The sequence below is a fragment of the Fulmarus glacialis genome, unplaced genomic scaffold, assembly GCF_000690835.1.
Source record: "Fulmarus glacialis isolate BGI_N327 unplaced genomic scaffold, ASM69083v1 scaffold11973, whole genome shotgun sequence".
Taxonomy (NCBI): domain Eukaryota; kingdom Metazoa; phylum Chordata; class Aves; order Procellariiformes; family Procellariidae; genus Fulmarus; species Fulmarus glacialis.
This window is the reverse complement of record NW_009201063.1, coordinates 10,292-32,959: the sequence shown is the minus strand read 5'-3', so window position 1 is coordinate 32,959 and position 22,668 is coordinate 10,292. Positions and strand designations below refer to the sequence as shown.

The following is a 22,668-nucleotide window of genomic DNA, read 5'->3' as shown; positions in this document are numbered from 1 at the left end:
CACCTTGAAAGCTGTGAAGAGCTAACGGCACCGAGACACCTTTCGGTACGTGATCACGCTGCCTTTTGTGCCACGCTTTTCCTTTGATGGGTACTAGGAAGGTTTGCATCTGCAAACTAGATCTGACAATACAGGATGAAAATAGAAGGCACATTTGGTGAAGCTTTTCCTAAATTCCAGTGTTTGAATCTTAAGTACTTGATTACTTCATTGAATTATGGCCTGATAAGGAATTTCACTACCTTTTTTATTTTGTTGTTGCTTTTAAACCCTTTTCAGAGTACAGCCTCTGCAAAATGTGTCCCACCTCTACGCAACGATGTTGGTATCTCACGGAGTCTAATGCTGATCTTTAAATAAGGACAGTGGCTCCCCCGGAGATAACAGGCACCAGCTGTCCACGTCCTCTGCCCAAAGGTTTGCTGGACCAGCACTTCCATCTCATTCCAAACGCCTGCCCTGCCCAAATCAGATCAGTCACGTCTCCCCAGGCAAACGCTACTGTAAACAAAAGTTCATAAATAAATCCACTCAAGGATTAAATATTTACAGCAGAAACACGTAAGGAAAACATTATAAAACAACTTAATAAATAATGAGAACAATGGGGCCGCACTCCTGCAACTCAAGCTGTCTTTCCACACGTGCAAGGAGCAGCTGTAGTCCGTCTCTCCCGCTGAGCAGCAAACGTGGTGTTTGGGGTCTTCTCCCTCCAGTTCCCACAGGTTCAACATCCATTGCCCAGTGACACGTAGGCTCTGGGATTCAGGGGATAGTAGAGGCTTGAAGGATCTACCATGTGGTCAACATTTCAAGCTAACCAACCCCTCGCTTCACCTCAAAGAGATCAGTGCAATCAAGTCTTCCAAAAACTCCACGAAGGTCTAGAAAACCCCACGTGAAAATAATCAGTAGTGCGTATCTTCTCACACAGAACAGTCACAGTTTTCTTACAAGTTGTTTTACAACCTCAGCACTTCCGCGTTTCTCACTGAAATTTATGGTGATATCAGCCTTTCCATGTTATCACAGTGTAAATATTGATCATTTTGGACAATGATTTGAAATTTCAAAAGTCCTGAAGTTTCTACTAGGAAACTGAGGCAATTCTGTATGAAAAGGAGCCTGACATGAAGTGAACAAAAACACATTATTACCATTTTTCGCCTAAAAATCACACACAGTTATACACAATTTTCAAACAGCCTGCTTGAGTGCATTTGTAACAGGGTGAACAGTTTACAATTTTGTGAATAATTTTACATCCTCTCCTGGCGGATGCGCATGCTTTTATTGGAACATCCTGTATGTGTTGTAATCTTGATTAAAGATAATGAAATATTCTGCTGGCTTTCTGAATGCCTGAACAGATGCACCTCATCCTCTTGAAGAGAGTTTCAATGTTTTTACACCAAGAACACTGCCTTCTCAGCAGCGATTCTTCAGTCTTTTGCTTTTCTGTACAATAAAAGCTCACAAGAAACAAAACACCACTAAGTGTTCACACTTGGTTCAGTGCAACGAAGCAAGACCTAATAGTTACAATTGTTAATTGTAGGAACTTTGACTTCCTGGGTTCATCAGTGCAATTTTTGAGAGCAGTGGAAGACAGAGGGAATTCCTAGTCAGGCAAGGGCTCTTCTTTGCTAGTAGAAGGAGAAACATAGTCTTGGATCTTGCCTTGTCAAATTCTCAGCGAGGCCCTTGCGCACTGGATTGTCCCACAGCCTACAACGACAGCAAACGTGTTACCGTAGGACTAGGTGTGGTAAGCGAGGAGGTGGCATGCCGAAGACAGTGGAAGAGGCAGCTTTGAGTTTTCATCAAAGCGGGTCCAACAGTTAGACAGGAGCAAGGTATGGCCATATCTCAGCGACACAGCAGTAACCCAGCAGCTGCCTACCCATTGAGATGGACTCACTTACCTAGCTTGGGAGAGAGATTAAGGCTTTGAAAAGTCCTCAGGCCACTAGGATCTCAGAACGGGGAGGAAGAACCAAGTTACATGCAAGCAACCTGATTTACGTGAGCCACCCTTCTTCATCTACCTCATTTGGTGGAGTCTACCCAAAAGCTTCCCATACTGGGCCTCTACCTTGTGAAGCAGAGTGCCCCGAGGAGCCAGAGGGACTGCGTGCTGTGCTGTGTCCCCCAATCTGAGCAAGCACAGAGGGGCCCCAAAATCCAGCCGGGACCAGAAACATTCCTCAGTGGTTACTCTCGGGCTGCTCTCACTTTGGGGAAGGCAGAGCCTGTTTTGGGCCAAAGAGACAGCCCAGGTAGGAGCAGACACTTGGCTGTGGGAGCTGTGTTACCAGAAAATTATCAGAGGCGCTCTCAGAAGAGTGACTTTTCAGACGAGTGAAGGATGAGTGAGTCTCTCCTACAAGAGGTTTCTAGTGGAGTTTGATACACAGGGTTTGGAGAAGCAATGACAAGGAGTGGGAAAAATCAGGTGTGCAAGTATCTGCAAGATATGGATCCCAGGGCAGAGTGGGACAGGGTAGGAATGTATCTGAAGTGAAATCAGATGTAAAGGGAGAAAGAAAACTTAAAGGAAAAAATGCAACAAACTTCCTGATGGGGAGATTACACAACTGGGTGTTCATTTTTACCTCATTTAAAGCCAGTAAGCTTTTCAGTCCCTTTTCCCCAAGACTTTCTGAGGGGCCTAGAAAACCCTTAGCTTACTTGGCTTGCGTCTGCATCCCCTGCAATATCCTATTCCATGCCAGCTAACCCAGGGCAGCAGGCCGGCGTGGGTCACGACTGTCCCAAGACTGGTCACCCCAACTTCCCCTTGCTGAGCCGATACCCAGCCACAGAGCTCCGTGATACCTGCTCACCTTATGAATTGAATTTCTGGGCACCTGGCAAGTTCCTCTGCTAGCTTTGTGGCCCCACAGGCGCCAATGCGATTTTTCTCCAGACTGTTTTAGAAACAAAAAGAGAGTTTCAAAATCCAAAACCAAATCAAGAGTGGAAAATAGCTGAATAATCACCACCTCCTTCTCCTGTCCCAGAAGAGCTACACTTTTGCACAAGCACAGCAATGCCATACAACTTACATCAGCCTCATCTTTATGACCGTGGCCCTATTTATGCAAGAAGTGTGTGTGCACTGCGCCCTATGACCTCCTTCTAGCAACAGGACTTGTAAGCAGATCTCTTGCCCTTGGAGCACTCTAACAGATCCCACTGCGAGCTTGGTGCCAAAAACTCCTCCTGCCTCAGAAAAAACCTTCCTGCTCTCACCTGTAAAACAGCCGTGTTTTACTATGTGCTCTACTATGCAGTTTCCCTGCCCAAGACAAACAAAACTTGGTTTCTGACCCTATGACCCACAGACTAATTAATATTTTCATACAGCTGAGAGATGGAAGACACATACTATGTATTCCAAAGGGCCAAGGGGAGGAAAGCTCCATGAACAGTCCTTGAGCAGAAGATGACAGTCTCTCCCATGGAATAGGGCTGGGCTGTGATGCCACCGGGCCAGCACGTGAGCTGGCGACATCGACCCCAGCTGCCGGTTGCACTGCAGCTCCAGCACAGGAGCTGCATCTGAGCTTCCTTTGAGCTCCTATGGCCTCACACCCACAATTTGGCCGCTCCATCCTCGGGATGGATTGCTTGCCGTGCTGCAGGCTTTCACTCAGCACGGTACCCATCTAGACCATCCCAGACATCGAAGAGAAGTAAAAGCTTGCAGGAAGCCGCTCACCCGAGGTCATTAGGTGATACGAATCATGTTCTAGAAATACCAGTTTGTCTTGCCTGACTCAAACAGGAGGCCTTCACAGACTAGCTTCTGTTTAGATACCTACACCGCAAACACCTTAAATAAAAAAATGCCTCTCTGCGCTGTGTATCACCCAAGCAAGGCTGGCCCTCGGTGCATGCAGCAAGAATGCTAAGCAAGAATTTGAACTGCAAAAGCCTGTCTGTTGTTCCTAACATCCATCCCCTTTTTGGGAGTGCTGTGGTTGAAGGCTCAGTGACAGAAAAACAACTCTTCTTCCTGGGGTTGCTCTCAGGGCTGTACTCACTCTAACATCTTCAGCTTTTCCATCCCTGGGAGAGCACTGGCCAACTCTTGGGCTCCTCCGTCACCAAGGGTGTTCCAAGACAGTCTAAGACAGACAAGAAATCCCAACTGTGAGTCAGTCGATAAACACAAGAGGAGTAACAGCAGTGCTGTGATACAACCCCCTCACAGATTCGCCTGTTTACAAGAGCTTATCGCCTTCTTATCATGGCAGGTAAACGTTCCCCCGATTTACAAGCTTAATTTTGAGGAGTTTCCTCAGTTTCACCATGGTAAGACACCAGGGAATGTCACCACAGAGCCTAGGGACTGTGGTTATCTCCAGAGTCCTGCAGGCCCAGGGAATGAGATGCGAAAGATGGCAATGACTGCTGAGCACACAGCTTTACCCCAGGACAACTCCTTCCTATTGCAGCAGCTAAGGTGCCTCTCCAACCTGCTCTTAAAGCCGCCTTTTGACTCTGAGCTCTTTCAAAGGATAGCTCGCAGGGCTCTTGAAAGGCTGGGTTTTTCACTTTCTGGTGCATTAGCAAGTGAGAAAATTCTCCAGATCCTTTCTTTGCCACTGACTGAACAGCCTGGGCATTTCCCTCTTGCCTGGAGAACAGAAACTTGGCACGGCACCATCAGTGCTTCACTACAACACTCAGCTGAATGATCCTGGGGCCACCTCACAGAGCCATTCCTCTACCCAAGTCTGAGGAACTCCAGAATTTCTGTATCGTGTGTAGAGGCCAAAAAAAAGAAAGGCAGGACAGGATCCAGCTCAAGAATTGGGGCCTTCCGCGAAACAAGTTCACGGCCTGTTCTGGGATTTCATGCGTATCAGCATATTGCTCGCTGTGTCACTCAGATTTCCCAATGACAGAACTCACATATGCCTCCACTAACATGACCAGACCCCTCCTAACACTACTATTAAAGGAGAATCTGCCTATCTGTTAGTAATCCAGGAGCAGTAACTCCCCACATGGTTAACTAGTCTTAGTGCCATGCTGCAAGCAACACACCTATGCACTGAATATTGCTTTACTCATCCCATTACTCCGCTGGATTATTGCCTCTCATGGGTCTGGCAATAAAATCCTGGCTTTGACCTAATGCCCTGAGTCCTAAGAGATTTGTGATCTCCACACAAATACCCTCTGGGGGAGGGAAAGTCTGGTGGGCTCTTGACCCATGCATCATTTTACTCAAACCATCCACGAGTACTTTGCAGAACTGAGGCACATAAGAGTATGATGACAATCAAGAGTCACCCTGCTGGCCACAGCAGAGATGACTACAGAGCCTAGGTCTCACAGATCTATATCCCGATAGAGGAGTGATCTCAGCCTAGGAGGTCCGTACCCTGCCAGCACCTCAGGCAGTGTTAGTCTTCATTAAAGCTACAGGTAGCTCAGGATTGATGAGACTACTGCTGACTCCATGGGATCTTGTGTACTACAATTAAAGTTAAGGTCCCTCTAGTGCAACTGGGCAAATTGCTTTTAAAAAGACATAAGCCGGAGCACGTTCCTGGCAGGCTTCTCACTGAGGTTCTCTTGGGCAGGTGAACACATGTCAGAATGTAGTTAGCCCATCTATGCTGTTCATTGAAAACATGTTAAATGTCCATGCATCGGAGCAACCCTTTTTATTCCAGTGCGGAGAGCGAGACTGCAGGTGGTGGTACACCCTGTTCATCTACAGGCCGAATTCACTTTGCTTTGAGCTCTCAATTCAGCCTCTACAATTGCACAGAGAAGCTCCTGCTCTGCTCTGAGAGCCAACTCTGGCCATCTTGTAAAAAAATGGAGGCAAGACTTGGACCATGGAGAACAAGATGGGGAATTTGTCCTGCCTCGCAAAGCAGATGCTAAAAGACCAAGGATAATGGACAGAGTTTGAAGATGAGTGTTTTCCTCCATATTCTGTTCAGCTCTTCACATTCAGCTTCCAGTAAGTTGCTAGTTATACCAGGAAATTTTTAGCAATAATTTTGTCAATTAGTAAATTACTAGTAAATTTATCACTAAAAAGTACTTAGTGGTAAGTATCGGTAAGTATCAGTAAGTATTTAGCAGGATCAGAAATGTACTGCAGTTAAAAATAGGAGCAGACATTAAAACAAGCGTGACCTGTGTGTTGAAGGGTCTCCCCATCCATTCCCACACTCACATTATCTCCTCCATGGAAAGGCATTGTCGGAAGCTGTGAGAAAGTGATTTTGAAGCATCATCAGTGATTCCACAGAGTTTCAAGCTGAAGCAGCGGGGAGAGAAAAAACAGAGGGCACAATGTGCTGGCGTCAGAAACGATTGGGAATACAGCACCAGCACCAGCACCGTCTGCTGAGCTCCTGCCCTGGCAAAGCCCCAAACAAAGCCAGCCACGCTCTGCCCCGGCAGCCTTCAGTGCCCGGGTACTCACTCGATCTTCCGGAGGTGTTCAAAGCACGGCAGCCCCTCCGACAGGGCATGGATACTTCCTTCCCCAAGGTCATTTTCTGATAAACTGTAAGAGTAATGGAAAAGCTTTGAGTTAAAAAGAAAAAGCAGAAAAAGCAGTTAGTCTGAGAAAAGCCACCACCAAAATGTAACTGTGAATTAGCAAGTCAATAACGAGTACCCAGACTAAGTGAGGACTCTAGACAGCAGGGACAAGCCAGATTGGCACATGGCAACTCAGGGTCAATTCCCTGCTTGGTAAAATGGGAATGACAGCTCTGCTCTAACTTGCAATGTAAGTCCATTCAGCACTGAATTGCCTGCAGACAGTAACGTGGGGTTATACCAATGGCTAAGATGGACACACCTGCAGCACATCATGTGTTGCATGTGAAACTAGAAATAAGAAATTACGCTGGAGTTAAGGACTGGTGTGACTTGAGAGGAAATGAAGGTAAGGGAGACTGGGAAGAAGACATGGCTGTCAAAGACTCAGTGGGCAGCAGAACTGCCTTCCAGCCTTTACCAGGGTGTGCTGCTCTGTTCTCATCTACCAGCAAACACAAGCAATGGCAATACCTCCCCTGCTCTAACATATCTCACACTTAAAATACCAACACCCTAATTCATCTTGTTATTTAAGAATAGAATGGAATGGAATGGAATGGAATGGAATGGAATGGAATGGAATAGAATAAAATAGAATAGAATAGAATAGAAAATTTCAGTTGGAAGGGACCTACAATGATCATCTAGTCCAACTGCCTGGCAATTCAGGGCTGACCAAAAGTTAAAGCATGTTGTTATGGGCATTGTCCAAATAATAAGTAAATAAACGCATAACAATAATAAAACACATAACAAACATATAACAATAATAAACACATAACAAAGAACGGTGGCATCAAGGATGCAGCAGGAAGAGTTAATTCACATCACCTCCATTCTTTCAGTTCCATATTTAGAAATTCTACCACTCCCCAGGTTACTGCATACAGCAGCTGAAAGGCACATGGCTACACAAAACCTGGCAAACAGCACTGGCAGACAAGGTTTTATGTCTGAAGCGATCTGAGCTGCCCTGCAGGCAGTGCACCGCAGTGACCTTCAGAGAGTGTCTCCTCTCATCCTAGGAAGTGTGTCTGGGACGGGTGGAGGGATTCCCCTCCGCGGAGTCACGCTGAGCACGGGAAGAGCCTACGTGACAGCCTCAGGCCTGTGAGCTGAAATGATCCCCACCCGCAGAGTGATACCAGTCCATACATTTGGCACCATCCCAAGCGCCCCTGCCATGGCCTACCTTATCTCTTCTAGCAGCCCACAGGCCACCAGGGCTCTGGCCAGCTCCATCCCTCCTGCTGGCCCAATGTTATTGTTCTGCAAGCTAACAAAAGAAACATAAGCATTGGAGGATTACTTTAGAATAAAGCTGTAATAAAAGCTCATATTTAACTTGCCAAGAAGATAACTGCTACATCTTTTGAATCAGCACCCGGTGCTGGTAATAACCTGGGATTCTTGTGGATTAATCAAATGAAGGGGCCTGGAAAACGGGGAGGCAACAGGGGGGGCCAGCAATGTGGCTAGCACGTCACATAGCTCCTGTTGCTTTCAACGACACTTAGCCCTAAGGACACACACGTTCAGTGGATTTGCCCATGCTCACATCGAAGGAGCACAGTCAGCCAGTCGCTGCAAAAGCAAAGGCTGCCCAGTACCACCGGCAGTCTGCCTCCAGCTCTGCGCAGACGGGATCGGTTTGAGATGGGTGAGGAACAGCCTTAAGAACAAAGAGCAGATGGGAAATCTCACGTCTGCAGGTTTTCCAACACCTTTCCAGTGAAGACAAGAACCTACCCAGAGGACTACAGTATCCCAGATTTGGGATTCCTTTTCTAAGTTATCTTTTGACGATACCTTAGACACAGGCTGGAAAACACACCACTAAGCTAACTGAGCTCTTCCAGCTCACCGATTTCCTGCGTTGCTACTGTAAAACAGTATGAGAAAGTCCCACGTGTTAGAGCCCTGGAAAGACTCCCATAAAAGGTTTAAAACTATAATATCACTGAGTTCAGGGGGAAAAATGACTCAGAGGTGCCTACACAAAACAGTGAGGGACCACAAAAGGTGCTCATATTTATTTTTACATTACACCAGAACGAGAGGATACCCAGAGGCATTAGAAGCTAACATACTGAAAACGAATTTTAAGGGTTATTTTACTGTATATACAACACCTGGTTCATCTCTAAAGTTAACGCTGCAAGAGATTATACAAGAGTAGTTGATGTGACTTGATGCAGCAGAGTAATTGTGGAGAGTTTCTCAATCCTGAGACACTTAAAATAATGTCTAAACACGAGACCAGTGCACCACTGCAGTCTGTGCCTTTTCCCATGCCTTCTTTCAACCATCCCCCATATTCCCGGGATATCCAGCTTTCCTGGGGCAGAGGCTGACACTTACTGCAGGATCTTCAGGTTGGTCATATGAGGCAGACAGAGGGCAAGTTTCACTGCTGTCCTGTCTCCAAAAACATTCCTTGATAGTCTGGAAGAAGCACAAATGAGATGTTACCGGCAGTGAACTACAGAGCCTCATTCCTCACCTGTGTGTCACCCACACCTATCTGTGACCCCCATTCCTCACCCACATGTGCATGGGACGATGCTGAAAGAAGCTAGTGTCCACGATTCAAAGGACACTGAGGTGGGAGGAAAGAACAACGGGGGTTTGAATCCTGCAGCAGAAGTTAAACAGGCAAGTAAAACCGACTGGCACTTCTCAGGTGCACACTGATCTCCCTTCCTGACTGGGTTGTCCTGAGCTGGAATTACACCAAAATTGCACTTTTTAATGTGTGCCTTTAGTCCAGTATGCTGCAATCTGAAGGTTATATGAATAGCTCCAGTGTTTTAACTGTAACAGAAATAACTTTTTCTGATTTTTTTTTTTAATTATTTTATTTCTTTAATATAGCAGGGGCACATTTGTTCTATAAACTGGTCTGCAATGGAATGACTGATAATAAATCTGGCTGAGTAAAGCCTCTATCTGTCATCTTCCCTCCATTTTTGCAGCTATATAGATTAATGCTGATTTCTTAGGCAACACAGGCACTGCACAGCCCATATGCCTGTGACGCTGCCTATTAAACCACAGATTCAGTTCTTCCCCACTGATGCAGTCCATACGGTTCTTGGAAATCTCTGAGAGATTGCAGTGAACAAGCAATCCCCAAACCTCCCACACCCAGCACCAGACATTCCTATCCTATATAGCTGTGAGTTTTTACACTGCTCTCATAAGAATCAGTGGTAAAAATGATTTTAGCTTTACTGGAGCCAGATGAGATTTGGTTTCTTTGCCTTGATTTTTGCCCAGCTTCCTAAATGGACCTTGGAAATGACACACTTACAGTAGCTCCTCGATGCGCTTGCAATAGGCAAGAGCTTCCATCAGCTTTTCCCCTCCAGCAGGACTGGGACTGTTCCCTGAAAGGCTAAAATAAGCACAAAAGATTGTCAGTGACTGAACAAGAACCAGAACGTACCAGCTTAAGATATTTCACTGTTTGCCTGGTGTGATGGGGGACTCGGGTCACTGCAGCAACGGGCTACACAGGGCTGCAGTGGTGTGTCCAGAGACACAGGTCTCTGGAAAATGGCCTGGGGATTTGTAGTGTGTTTTTGTCAAGTACCAAGTCACTTCTGCCCCTGCAGGTACTGGGGGGAAGGAGCAGTTTTCCCTCTCCCAGACAGAACTGGGAATTTCCTTTTCTTGTTCAAGTCATTTCCAGGTTTGTAATTTCAAAAAATTACAAGGTATACCCGAGGGCTGAGCCTAACAAACAGACTGCATGCTCTAATTTCTGTTCCTTTGGAGGAGGGACAGTTTGAATCCATGTCTCTGAGAGAGAGCCTTGCCTAGAGACTGTGTCCTTGCTTTGACAAATTCTCAATTTCACCTCTTCTTCCACTAGCAAAACAAAGCAGTGTAGCAACACTGGGGGCCACCACACTGGGAACCCTACATAGCCCGAGGAAAGGTGCTGAGACTTGTACGATTCCCCACAAGCTTGCAGATTTACTTTGCAGGACACAACTGAGCCAGAGATCTCTCTGCTCAAACAGCTAGCGAAGGGCCGCAAACGCCCACCGCTGTCTCTGGGGGTGACCGCACGAGGACATGGCTGTAACCCTCACTCTCAGAGAGTCTCTGCACTGGCAGAAAATGTCGCTGCCAGGCCCAGCTCTCCATGGGAAGGTAGGAGATGGAACACCTTCCATTGGTTTGGTAGATTTTGTATCAGGTCTTCAATGACATCGAAAACGCTGGAAGGAGGTGGAACATTGTATAAATGAAGGCGGCACAGGGCTTCCCACACAGGCTTCCCCACCAACTGTGGCCATGACCCAAACCACTGCAAACAAAACAAAGGGACTCACTCGATTCTCTTCAGGTTTTGCATTTCCAGCAGGACAGCAGCTAGATTTATCAGGCCTGGATCTCCGATCTTGTTGTGGCTTAAACTTTAAAGAAGAGAAGAAAGGCTGTGCGGTAAAGGAAAATGCTAAGCATCAAAGTATGAGATCTTATTTAATATCCCCCATCCACTGGATGACACCTCTGACCTTGGCAGCAAAATCAGAGAGCTGCTTGTCTCAACTATCTCATGAAAAACTAATAGCTGTTAATGAGGCATTAAAAAAAATTGCAAAGAGCAATCAAAATCACTGGATCTTGTTAATGGGTGGGAAATTACTTCAGCCAGAATGCCAAGGCAGGCAACAGCTGGTTATTATTTTCCGAACTTCTACAGTAGAGAATGGACAGAATCTGGATAGAGAGAGAGGCAGAAAAGCAGAGCAAGCCTGGGGTTGGCTCTAGATTCAGATCTTTTCAGAGCAGGGAAGTACTGGGTCCAAGGCTCTCCCAGGAGACAAGGGATCTGTTCTGGATCCCAGGGATTCCAGAGATTTAAATCCAGAGGCTGTTTAATCCATTTTCTACGTGACTGCAGCAGAGCGGGGTTAGGCCAAATTCTCCTCTTCTGAACATCAAGCTCTGATTTCCTCTAGCCCGAGGTACCTCATACATGAGCACTTTGCAACCTCCCTGCTTTTGTTACAACATCGTGTATAAGCACATCTGGGTCTCTCCAAATGTTGGCACTAGTGGTCACCTCTCTGCTGATGAGACACTGCAAGAAAGGAGAAACTTACTTGATTTCCTCCATGTAGTGCATATTCCTCAAGGCTTCTGCGAGTCTGGAGCAGCCATCATTACCAATACTGTTATGGTTCAAGCTGGAAACAACATCCCCAGGAAAATGGACATTAAGCTAGTGTTACTCAATATCACGAGCTGGGCTAGAGGCAAGCTGCAGTCACATACTCACATAAGCCTTTTCAGAGATGGCATTTCACGAAGTCCCAGCACAAGCTTAGGAATGGCAGCACTGCCGAGTTTCATGTGGCCCAGGCTAAAGGATGAAATAACAAAGGAACACAGCATGGGCAGTCATGCGAGCACTCAGAGCAGAGGGGAGCAGAAGGGTGGAAGAGAAGTAGGAGTATATTCTAGTCCCTGTGAATAGTTTTCAATTTTGTTCTCTAATGCAATTCTACTGGACGTGTTTGGATCCTAATAAAATACCAAGAGAATTCCAAATCTCTGGAGCAAGAACCCAGCCCCTCCTGGAGCAAGGTGCCACTATGACCAAAATATGGCAAAGCTCTCGCGACAGTGACACACACGGTCCAGTGGCACTTCATAACAGAAGGATGCCTTACATGTAGGTGCCTGGAAAAGCCATGTCTGTGCACAGGCCACCAGATCATCCTCCAGGAGTGAAATGCTGGCTCTGGGATTGCTGCTCCCAGCTGGGACGTGATTCATGCAAAAACCATCTACCAAAACATTTTATTTCTCCACTGGACATTCCCTGCCAGAGACTACTGATCTCTGTCTCTCTCACTCATTGTTCATTGCAAATAAAAAGGAATTGTCGCTTCTTCCCTATCTGAAGTCCTCCAGCCACCAGGAAAACTACATCTGTCCACAGTACAGGCAGAAACGAGGCTGCAGTTTAACTAAAGCTTCTAGAAAGACCTGGCAGACTCTGGACAGCCTGGTAATAACACACTCACTTGAGCTCTTCAATGGCCTGGCAATTCTGCAAGCCCGTGATCAAGTAATCAATTCCAGTTGGCATAATACTGCTAGAGGTCAGCCTGCAAAACAGCAAGGATCAAATAAGAAGGTCAGGTCTCAGCACACCGAAAAAGAGGAGTTTACTGCACTGACAGGCAAGCTGCCCCATCCCAAACCCCATCCAGCATAGACATCAGGGACCAGTAAGTTTGGAGAGACTTCCACACCTCCTGTGTACAGGACTACGAGGACTAGGTAGTTCAGAGAGGTTCACATGACGTACATGTACCAAACAGCACAGTCTCTGTGCCAACAGTGCCCCATGGCCTGGGCCAACCAACCCCCAGCATTTCACTGGGCAGAGATGCCCTTTATAAGCCTGCCACTCACTCACAGGCAGTTGAAGAGGGCTGTGAAAAGGACTGAATGCTATTCACACCAGAAAAAGCTCTTTTACACAGTAGGGTGGTATAAACTTACCTACAATGTAAACAAGAGCCAAGATCTCAGTCTCAAATTGCTTTCACTTCAAAAAAGGGGAAGAGGAGAAAACCTCAAGACATGCTCATGGTGCCCCTATAACTACCTTTAGCATGAACTGCAGAGAGCTGTTGAGTTTGCAACCTAGACACAGGTCAGGAGAGATCACAGAGTGCATGGCCATATTCCAGACAAAGAGTGTTTCAGAGAGGATCAGGGTGAGGCACTGGGTTGAGCAAACGATAAAGATGTGGAAAAGACCACAGCTGGGGACATACCCAAACTTCTTCAGCTCTGGAAGAGGTAGCAAAATCCTGACTAGCATTTCTGCTTCATCATTGTGGAGCTCAACATGAGACCACCTGCAAGAACAGAACAATGATCATCTTCTGTCCTGATGGTGAAAGGTCTGTACCAAGCCCACAGCTAAAGCACACCGGTGCTGGGACACTGAAGAAGTGTCATGACATCGATACTTGGCAAGGTCCCATGGGAGCTCCCAGCGACAATAAGAGAGTACGGATTATCTGGGCACAGGGGAGAGATTTAGATGCCTTCAAAGGAAACCCCAGGAAGCCACTAGGTCTATGGGTCTTTTCTATTTTCCAACCAAACACTCTAAGCCGGGGACCCAGAGGGACTGGGACCTTGCACTGGCCTCTCCCCTTCTCTGCTGCGTGCTCTTCTGCACACACAAAGACAAGCAACTCCCTTCCCAAAAAAATCCTCTACAATGCCTGGCAACTCACCTCAATTCCTGAAGCTGAGCACATTTTTCATAAACCCTTTGGTAGAAACAAGCACTCTTGATTTCTGGCTTGTACAGATTCAATCTGCAGGATGCAAACACACAACGCCCCTGTCAGTGATGATCAGCAAATGCCCACTGCAGCATCTGGTGCCGCTTAGAGCCAGGCTTAGGAACAGATCAGAGCTTTGCAGGTGCCCTCCCTGGGCTCTCCTGCTATGTCCCATCTACATCACAGTCCAGTGTAGAGAAACACAGCCCTTCCCCAACTGCACAAGAAGATAGCTGCCGCCTTCTTCAGCTACACAAAGAGAAAAAGACACTAATGCTGTTCTCTCTCTACACATTCATGCAGAAGCCAGCATGTCTTAAGTCTCTTCAAAGTGCTTATGTCTCCTGAGTGCTCCTGGTCCTGCAGGGAAGGTAGGTAGATTTTTTTACCTCATGCAGGTCCAGTATGGGCCTGAAGGAGGGTGGCCCGAAAGACACATGTACGTGAATAAGGTTCCTTCTGCATGTGTGGCACAGAGGCACTCTGAGACTGAACCCATGGAGACCAGAGCCTCAGACACTCTGAAGATATTTTTCATCCCATGGTGAGTTTCAGAACAAGGAGAAAATAAGGACAAATAGTCACTTACTCACCTGCTAACAACTGATTCCACCTTCTCCAGGCAGTGTGGGAACCTTACACCTAATTGGAAGAGGGTTTTATCCTTACATATCCTGGAAAGGTAGAGATTAGAGAACACCATAAGCCTGTGAACTCTTGAGGGAGAGCAAATGCTATTTTTCAGAAGAAGAATCAGGACGTCTGGATGGCACAGAACTATGCTGGTGCATGAATGCTAACCACCCATCTCTGAAGAGGTTTGCAATATTTAAACTAGTTCCAAAGCCAGCCTAATCTGGGCACCCTTTCTCCCAAGGAAGACTAGGAACATGGCCTCCTTTCCACTACACCTACTAAGGTGTGCGACCACAAACCTTCTAAGCACTTCTACCCGCCAGACATTTGGGTCAAATTTGCTTCAAGCTGGCTAATGGCTTACAAATGCACTGGAGACAGAGAATAAAGAACAGAAGAGCAAGTTAAAGTGCTGGCTTCAATCCCATTTCCTTAAAAGTATCGGGCTAAAAGAAAATATCTAAAAGATACCAGAACTTGAGGTGCTACTTACGTGATCTCAGTAATGTTTCCACAGGTCTGGACAGCCAGCTCAAGAAGGTTTGTGATACTTTCTTTACATACCCATGGCTCTTCTATGCTGCAAAGCAGAATATAGGCAGCTCTCTTTTATTCACATGCATGGATCCATCTCTGTCAGCTGCCTCTCTCAGCTGAGTGCTCAGCACTCTGACATACACGGAAAGACTGCTTTGCTCATCAGAGTAATGTCTACACAGGAAAGAAGGTGCAAACTGGGAACAAACAGAGAAGCAGCCCAGCATCCCTGCGGAGGAGGACACAAACATCAACTTCCCTCCTGCCTGCCTACCACTGACAGCAATGAGAAGGAGCCTGGCCCTTGTGCTCTAATGCAACACTTTTTGGGAGAAGTGAAGAATTCATTACCCGGGTGAACTGCAGGATGCTCTGGCGAGACCTCTGGCGAGGACACAGTAGGAATGCGTTCACCAGAATTAGCAACGTTCTTTGTAAGGCAGCTAGAGGTCTACAGAGATAGCACAGTTTATGGGCACAGCTTTACATGATGCTTAGTAGGAATCAAGGAGATAAAGCCAAAATACCAATAACTTAGAGTCACCCATGGGAATTTCTCAGGCCAACGCTACCTATCTTTGGAAGAAGCACAGTTCACTCTTGTTTTTGATGAAAGGAGATCTTAGATGATCAGACCAGCCTCAGGTCAGTATCTAAAACAGCACAGTGACACAGTACCTGATTTTCAGAGGACCCAGATTTTTCCTCAGCGAATGCAAAAGTCTTTCTGCAGCTTGGACTGTCACGTTGTTATTTGAGGATCTAGAACCAAAGGTCATTGTAATGAACAGCTTACAAACGAGCCCACCCAAATGGGTCCAAGCAGCCATTAACTCACATGTACTCTGTCAGACCAGTGCACTTTTCCAGGAGCAAGCACAACTTTTCCAAGTGCTCTGGCTGAAACTTGCACTCTGCGAGTCTGAAAGGATGCAAAACAGAACAGTCTCAGTTCCGTAAAAACAGTTCTGGCTTTCTGACCCAGAAATCTCAGGCATCACAACCTTTCCCCACAGAAAAAGAAGGATGGCACCAAAACCTTAAATGCCTTCCAAAAGGGCTTCCAAAAAAGATTGTGGCAACGCTTCAAAAGCATCTGTTGAGATGTTCTGATACAGCACACGTGTACGCTAATTGCAGCTTTTTGTAGCACCCTGTCCTGTGACAGGGACTGTAGGCACACCTACAGGTTCCTAGGTGAGGAAGAGTCAGAGGGGAAGCAGTGGGAGAAAGGGATGTGGGGTTCTCTGTGACATGAGAAAGCTCTTCTCAGAAGGTGAATCAAAGGAAATGTATCATCTATTAGTGTAAAATATCACCATGCCAGGAGCTAGGGGCTACAAGAGGTTTTGTCTGCCTTGTCCCTAGAAAAAGGACACCACCTTTGTCAAAGAAATCACGCAAAAAAATCTGTACCATTACCTCAAAATCTTTCTCGGGTCATTTCTGCTTGTCAACTTGATGATTAAAGTTGCTTTGGAGCACAAACTGCACAGAGAAGATACATCAGTGTAAAATTTGGAGGGAAAATGACTATTTTTCCCAATGGTTAGAATTTAACAATACATTGAACCGCACAAAGCAACACAGCGCAGCAGTGACAGAGGTACCTGGCCCAGCTCACCTCTCTCTACAATAAACCAGCCCAGGGAAATGCTTCAATAAGGTTTTGCTAATGCTAAATTGGCATAAGGCAGCACTGGTGGTGGGAGAAGCAATCCTGATCTGCCCTGCTTTTGTCTGCCTCCTCCTGTCCCTGCACTGTCTGCCAAGCTCTGGGGAGAGCTAAAACAGGAGACTGATCTGCTTTAAAATAGCCCAGCCGAAAGATTCAGCCCCCACATTTAACTGCAGGAATGAATGGAAGTGACCATGGTTAAATTTGGTTCACAACAGACCGACTGGTCTACATGAACATAAACATTCATAAAGACAGATCAGCAGCATGGCCCAGCCTTGTGACTTGAATCCATGAGAAAAAGCAGTTCATGCCAGTGCAACAAGCCCAGAACCCATGGGCTATTTTTGCCAGAGAGGAAAGGAGATAAAGACGCAAATCCAAGTAAAGAACATTGGAATTGCTTTCGACAGACTCACTCTGAAATCTCAACATATTGAAGTGAATTAGAGACCACATTTTTAGAGAGTAAAGGCTGACTCCTGCCCTGAAAAGGTTCATTTACAGATATATACATGACAACAATTAGTACAGCTGAATACTTGTGTCTTTATAAACAAAAATGACTTGGCCCTTTGGAATAGCAGTTCTGCTAGCTTCCTCCTTGGCAGCTATATTTGGCCAATAGTAATGGACACGAACAAAAGCTTTGCATGCACTTATACATAGAAGTAGTTGAAAATATGGCCTTCATCATTATTACCTGAAGACCACAAACTTGCGATAATTAAGAGGAGAACATGCAGGGAAGAATCAGAAATTAGTGAGGAGAAACACACACCTGACTTGAACTTCAGTGGTATTTCCAGACATGGCAAAGGCATTTATGAGATGCAGAACTCCATCCTGAGAAATCCTATTATGGCTGAGACTGCACAGAAGAGAAAGAAGGTTTTTCACGTGTTGAGTCAGGGTTGTTCCCAGGCTCCTCAGCCACAGAGCTGGCACTGAAGACAGAGCAGTTTGTGGGGTGCTGGACCCCGTCGGCTGTGCTAAATGCACCGAACCCCTCCAAGACACAGCACCGATGACTTAGGTGACACAGCAAATGCAACTTGTCTCTTGCACTACAGAGGCAGCCGACTGCTGGAGCAGTTGCTTCCCCACCAGAAAGGGAAGGGGAGAGGCTGGTGTAGGGCACAGATAAGGTCACAGCATCTACGTGCCTTGAGTTATTCAAAGAGGACAATGTACACAGAAAAGTGACGAACTGAAAACTCAGGGGACTGGGTCAACTTCTGTCATGCTACCCTACTCTGGGCCTTGTTATCTCCTGCTAACGCTCATAGAAAGACTTTTACTTACTTCACAGGTTTTGGATCAGACCCTGAGTCACCCTGGCCTGGAGGTCTTGAGTTGTGCTCATGGCTCACTCAGACCTTACCTCCTAAGGCAGGAGCAGGCAAGAAGCATGACAACCAGCTTCAGGAGGGATCGCGTGAATGCCCTTCTGCTAGGGAACCTCACATTCATAGTGTTTTCTTACTTGAGGGAACAGGTGACGGGCACTCGATGCAGGTGGTCCAAGAGGCACCTCAGGCCTTCATCTCCCAGCTGATTCCGGGAGAGACTGAAAGGCAGAAGAACAAGGTGGCCAGCCAAAACTCAGCCTTTTAAGCAGCAATGCTCCTCTGAGAAGCTTTGAAGGAAAAAGCCAAACTTCCTGGACTTAAATCCCAGCTTGGCCATTAAAGGCCTGTCTAAAACAAACTGCTGCCCTACAAAACTACCTCATGCATAAGCTCCAGAGCAAGCTCAAATGAAGAGCTCTGAACACAAGCTCAGAGCAGAGCTCGGATGAAGCAACAAATGCTTCAAAACAGCCACAGAGTGAAAATCCCAAGGAAGTTGTCCCACCAGCTCAAGCCCTCTTAAAATATATCTATAGAGGACCTGTATGATTACTAATCAATTTTGTTTCTAAATAGTCTGAACGAGCACACATACACAAGCAGACAGGCTGGGAAACCCCAGGCAATGCTGAACCATGCCAACCCAGCTCTCCCTCAGCGACACTCGTTCAAGGTCATGGTAACAACCCAAGCCCCACTTACTCTACTTCTGCCAGCCACCCACGCTGCTCCAGGACTCTGCAGAGCTCATCTATCTGCCCTTGACCGATGGCACAGTCCGTCAGCCTACGTATGAGACAGCAAGAGAGTTAAAGCACAGCCGGCAATCAGGCTCAGCCTGAGCAGTGAGAGCTGCCCATCAGCAGTTGCATTTTTACACCAGTCTTCGTGCAGCGTTCACTGAGATGAATGCCCTTAGCTGTGCTTGATACTTCTCATAACACCTCCCTGAGGTTAGTAATGACAAACCCCACGTTATAATGGAAAACAGATCTTTTCACATTTTTTGCCATCTCCTTGGTGCCTAACTGGAGACATGTTACAGTCTTCTTTACAGGGGCACCCAGCAACCATCGATCCCAAAGAGTGATGCAGTCACGTATCACAAACACATCACACTGATGCTCATATGCAGATTATCACCCAGAATTTGAGACACACATGTGGAAAATGCGGTGTCTAGGGCTCAATTCAGTTGCTTGTCCAGCAGTTTGGTGCCACTCAAGATGATCACAAGTAGTCCAGTGGCCACTCAAGAAAGGCACAGGCCTCTGCCATCCCAATGCATCTCAAATGGTACTGAGTTGCACTTAGGCAGCTCTTGAGCCCCAAAGCCTCAGCTACTAGCCCAAGCTCTTTGACTACCAGACCATGAGTTCTTCTTACAAGAGGAGATTTGGCTACTTGCACTAGTGTTTCAAACTGAATCAAAACAAGTGGATTATAATTAAGTGTCGTATGCCAGTACCTGCAGGATGTCTTTTGGCTTCGCATCCTTGCTCCTAAATGCAAAAAAGCATTTTCACTTGACCTGAAGCAAACACAAAAGACAGTCCTTCAGCAATGCTCTTCAAACATGACAAGCTTTGTAGTCCCTTTAAAGCTGAGCTGCTGGGCTCCAAACAGTCTCAGTGTCTTACCGGACTTCTACCATTCTGATCCATTCACAGAGATTGATGGAGTTGATGACTAAGACAGTGCAACGTGGGGAAAATGTGTTGTTCTTAATACTGAAAAGGAGGGGAAAGAAAGAACAAGGAAATCAGCTCCCAAGAAGAAAGGTTCCAATACACGTGGCCCAATTTTCCCATTGTTTACTTTGAGAAGCAAAAGGCTGGATCCGCCCCATTTAACTCAAGATCAGTGAGCAAGGATCTAAAGTTTTGGGCATTGGCACCCAGCGTTCCTTTAACTAAAGGAGAGTCTCCTTTAGTCTCCTTTGACTAGAAAGGGAGTACAGACCAAGGGTTTACACTGAACAACTCCACTTCAAGGCTACTGGACTAGAGATACCCCAGACTGGAAGCAACCTCCTGACCGAGCAAATTCAGTCTCTCGAGACACTGCAGCTCCTCCATGCTACAACACCTTGCAGAAGATGGCCAAGCTCCTTCTGAGCTTTTTGTCCACATGGTGGGAGTCCCCTAGCCCCTGACAGCACCTCTCTAGCCTGAATTCCCAGCCTAAATGGCTGATGTGCTGCCAGGAAACACTTTTGGTGTCAAGTGTGGCAGGATGCCAGATCCCGGCAGGGGCAGAGCTGTGAGATGCTGACCATGCACATGGTGGTGGTGTGTCAACCAACAAGTCGTACATCTGTTATGGATGCTGGAAGTCATGTTCCATGGGACCTGCTAAGTGAGGATTATCTGGAATGCTGTGCCTAGGGTGGGTATTTCTCCTCCTATCCTTTTTTTTTCCTCTATGTATCATTAAAGAAAAAAGGTTCAGTGCTGCTTTGGTTCTAGAAACAAGACAGGAATGGGTGTGAGAGAGTTTCTGCATTTTCTTTGCCTAGCTTATTAATCTACAATTACTGATTAATGCTCCTGAGATATGTTCTGGTATTAACACTGTCCAAATCAATGTTTCATGGCAGCAACCAAAGCAGGGACCCCAAACATTACCTCAGTAGTGTCAGATGACAGAGGTATGGCAGGGAGCTCAGTAATCTCTCAATGCTCTGGTCACTCAACGAATTTCCAGACAGACTGTAAAACATGGAAGGAGACAAATTCCAAGAGAAACTGGGACAATCTGTAAGTATTTCTATAAAATCTACATAGACATGCACACACATATGTGCATGGGGGTGTTACAGGCAAATTCTGAAAAAAGACATGTCCAGAAATGCCCTGAAAGTTGGGCAAGATTTAGTCCTTACTGGCTGGTCTCTGTGTTTCTCCACATCCTACAGACAATTAACATTCCAGTTTTAAGAGTCTTACTCTTACATTACTGTAAATTTATAAAATTATGCTACTGATGCATTTCATGCATGCAATATGGGTATTGTGTTATTTTTATCTACTCAGTTTTTGTTCTGACCAGTATTCTTCTAATTTTCTTGGAGCCCAGCTCCTGCCTGGAGTGACCAGCTCTTCAGCAGTTCGGTTCATATGTTAGTGGGCCAGGTGCTCTTGCTCTGGCTATACTGCAAGCCAGGGTCTCGAGGAGTAGACTATAAGACTTGTGTCTAGCCACATGACTGAGGAAGACTATGAGAACACATATGTGTTCTGAGGTGTTTACACACAGACATGGTAGACTTAGGAGAGGCCAAAGTCTGAAGCAGAGAAGGCAGTGGAAGGTGTAGGTTTATCTAAGCATCTTGGTGAAGTTTTGTGGGGATTTCTAAGAGGCTGTGGTGAGAGGAGAGCCGATTTACCCTAGCTGCTAACCTGAACACCGACTGCATCTGCGGGCTGGGGAGGCAGGCAGGGTTGCCGAGTGCACACCACTTACTCAATTTCTGTCAGCTGGGGACATTGAACCAGTATCTGGCACAGCCTGGTCACGTCCTCTGGACCCACTCTGCAGTCCCTGAGACTGAAGCAAACAAAGCACTCAGGAGCTAAATATTTGCCATGACCACGGTATGGCAATACTCCCTTCACATCCCAGAGCCTCACATCCTAGGACAAGGCCCGGAGCAACCCTCTCACTTCCACTACATATATTTTCCTACCCACAATCTAGGACTGAGAAGTCAAAACCTGTGACAACCAGATGATTTCACCAGCTCTAAGCTGATTCAAGAGAGCCACCAAAATACCACGTCACTTTGGGTGTTGCCTCCCTAGAGCCACATCATTGGTACTTAAATTGTCTCCCGAGACTGGACAGCATCTTTCCCTGCTCAGCACTGTCTCAGCTCTCCCAGAGCAAGGCTCGGAATGGTGCCTCCTATCTCCTTCTCCAAGAAGGAAATCGCAGAAACCTTAATGGGTGACAAACTGGCAGGTGTCCATGGGACGAATGTAGTAGCCAGCCAGATCTGTATCTTATTATTTATGGATAGAAGCTTCCCCTGCAGGAAAGCAAGACAATCCCTATGAGCCTAGCCAAGCAAAAGACGCACTATTTATTTTCATATATATGCCTGTAGCAGTGAACATTCCAAGTCTATCCCAAGAGGGTGTATTATTCACCCAGCCACCTCTGGCATATCACTGTGTCCCTCCAGTGACCACAAAGCACAAATACCTGTTGGCCTGGGTTGATGCCAGCTGGCCCAATGTCTTTAAGGCTTTGCCAAATTACACCAACCAAGACCCTCTCCCTTGTAACCAAGTGTTATCTTGGACTGGCCTCCCTGACCAGTTTCAGCAGGGAAGAGGATGGAAGAGATGTATATTAAAGATGCACCTTCTCCAGAGGTGTCTCATGTGGAATCAGTCATAATGAGATACAAGCAGAGGAAAGAAACATCTGCTTTCCAAGAGAGCTGAGTCTGCCCCCGAAGGCAGGCAGAGCACAAGACAGCTCTCTGAGGAGACACAGCTGGAGGGATGGGTCTGCTCCACACATTACGCTACAGATACAGACC

The 22,668-nt window shown here is 46.5% G+C and overlaps 1 protein-coding gene across 1 annotated transcript in view; it reads right to left on the bottom strand.

Moving 5' to 3' along the window:
- Positions 1-1,646: 1,646 nt before the first annotated feature.
- LOC104073869 (protein NLRC5-like) overlaps positions 1,647-22,668 on the bottom strand; it is a gene marked incomplete at its 5' end in the record, with an annotated part of 31,185 nt that continues 10,163 nt past the window's right edge. Inside the window, 26 exons of the mRNA XM_009573801.1 lie at positions 1,647-1,728; positions 2,847-2,930; positions 4,050-4,133; positions 6,209-6,292; positions 6,461-6,544; positions 7,778-7,861; positions 8,947-9,030; positions 9,899-9,982; positions 10,929-11,012; positions 11,706-11,789; positions 11,882-11,965; positions 12,633-12,716; positions 13,395-13,478; positions 13,866-13,949; positions 14,510-14,590; positions 15,046-15,132; positions 15,768-15,851; positions 15,928-16,011; positions 16,512-16,577; positions 17,549-17,638; positions 18,254-18,337; positions 18,822-18,905; positions 19,588-19,650; positions 19,760-19,849; positions 20,747-20,830; positions 21,585-21,668. Coding sequence (XP_009572096.1) covers positions 1,647-1,728; positions 2,847-2,930; positions 4,050-4,133; positions 6,209-6,292; positions 6,461-6,544; positions 7,778-7,861; positions 8,947-9,030; positions 9,899-9,982; positions 10,929-11,012; positions 11,706-11,789; positions 11,882-11,965; positions 12,633-12,716; positions 13,395-13,478; positions 13,866-13,949; positions 14,510-14,590; positions 15,046-15,132; positions 15,768-15,851; positions 15,928-16,011; positions 16,512-16,577; positions 17,549-17,638; positions 18,254-18,337; positions 18,822-18,905; positions 19,588-19,650; positions 19,760-19,849; positions 20,747-20,830; positions 21,585-21,668 — 2,155 coding nt within the window. The remainder of the gene's footprint in view (positions 1,729-2,846; positions 2,931-4,049; positions 4,134-6,208; positions 6,293-6,460; positions 6,545-7,777; positions 7,862-8,946; positions 9,031-9,898; positions 9,983-10,928; positions 11,013-11,705; positions 11,790-11,881; positions 11,966-12,632; positions 12,717-13,394; positions 13,479-13,865; positions 13,950-14,509; positions 14,591-15,045; positions 15,133-15,767; positions 15,852-15,927; positions 16,012-16,511; positions 16,578-17,548; positions 17,639-18,253; positions 18,338-18,821; positions 18,906-19,587; positions 19,651-19,759; positions 19,850-20,746; positions 20,831-21,584; positions 21,669-22,668) is intronic.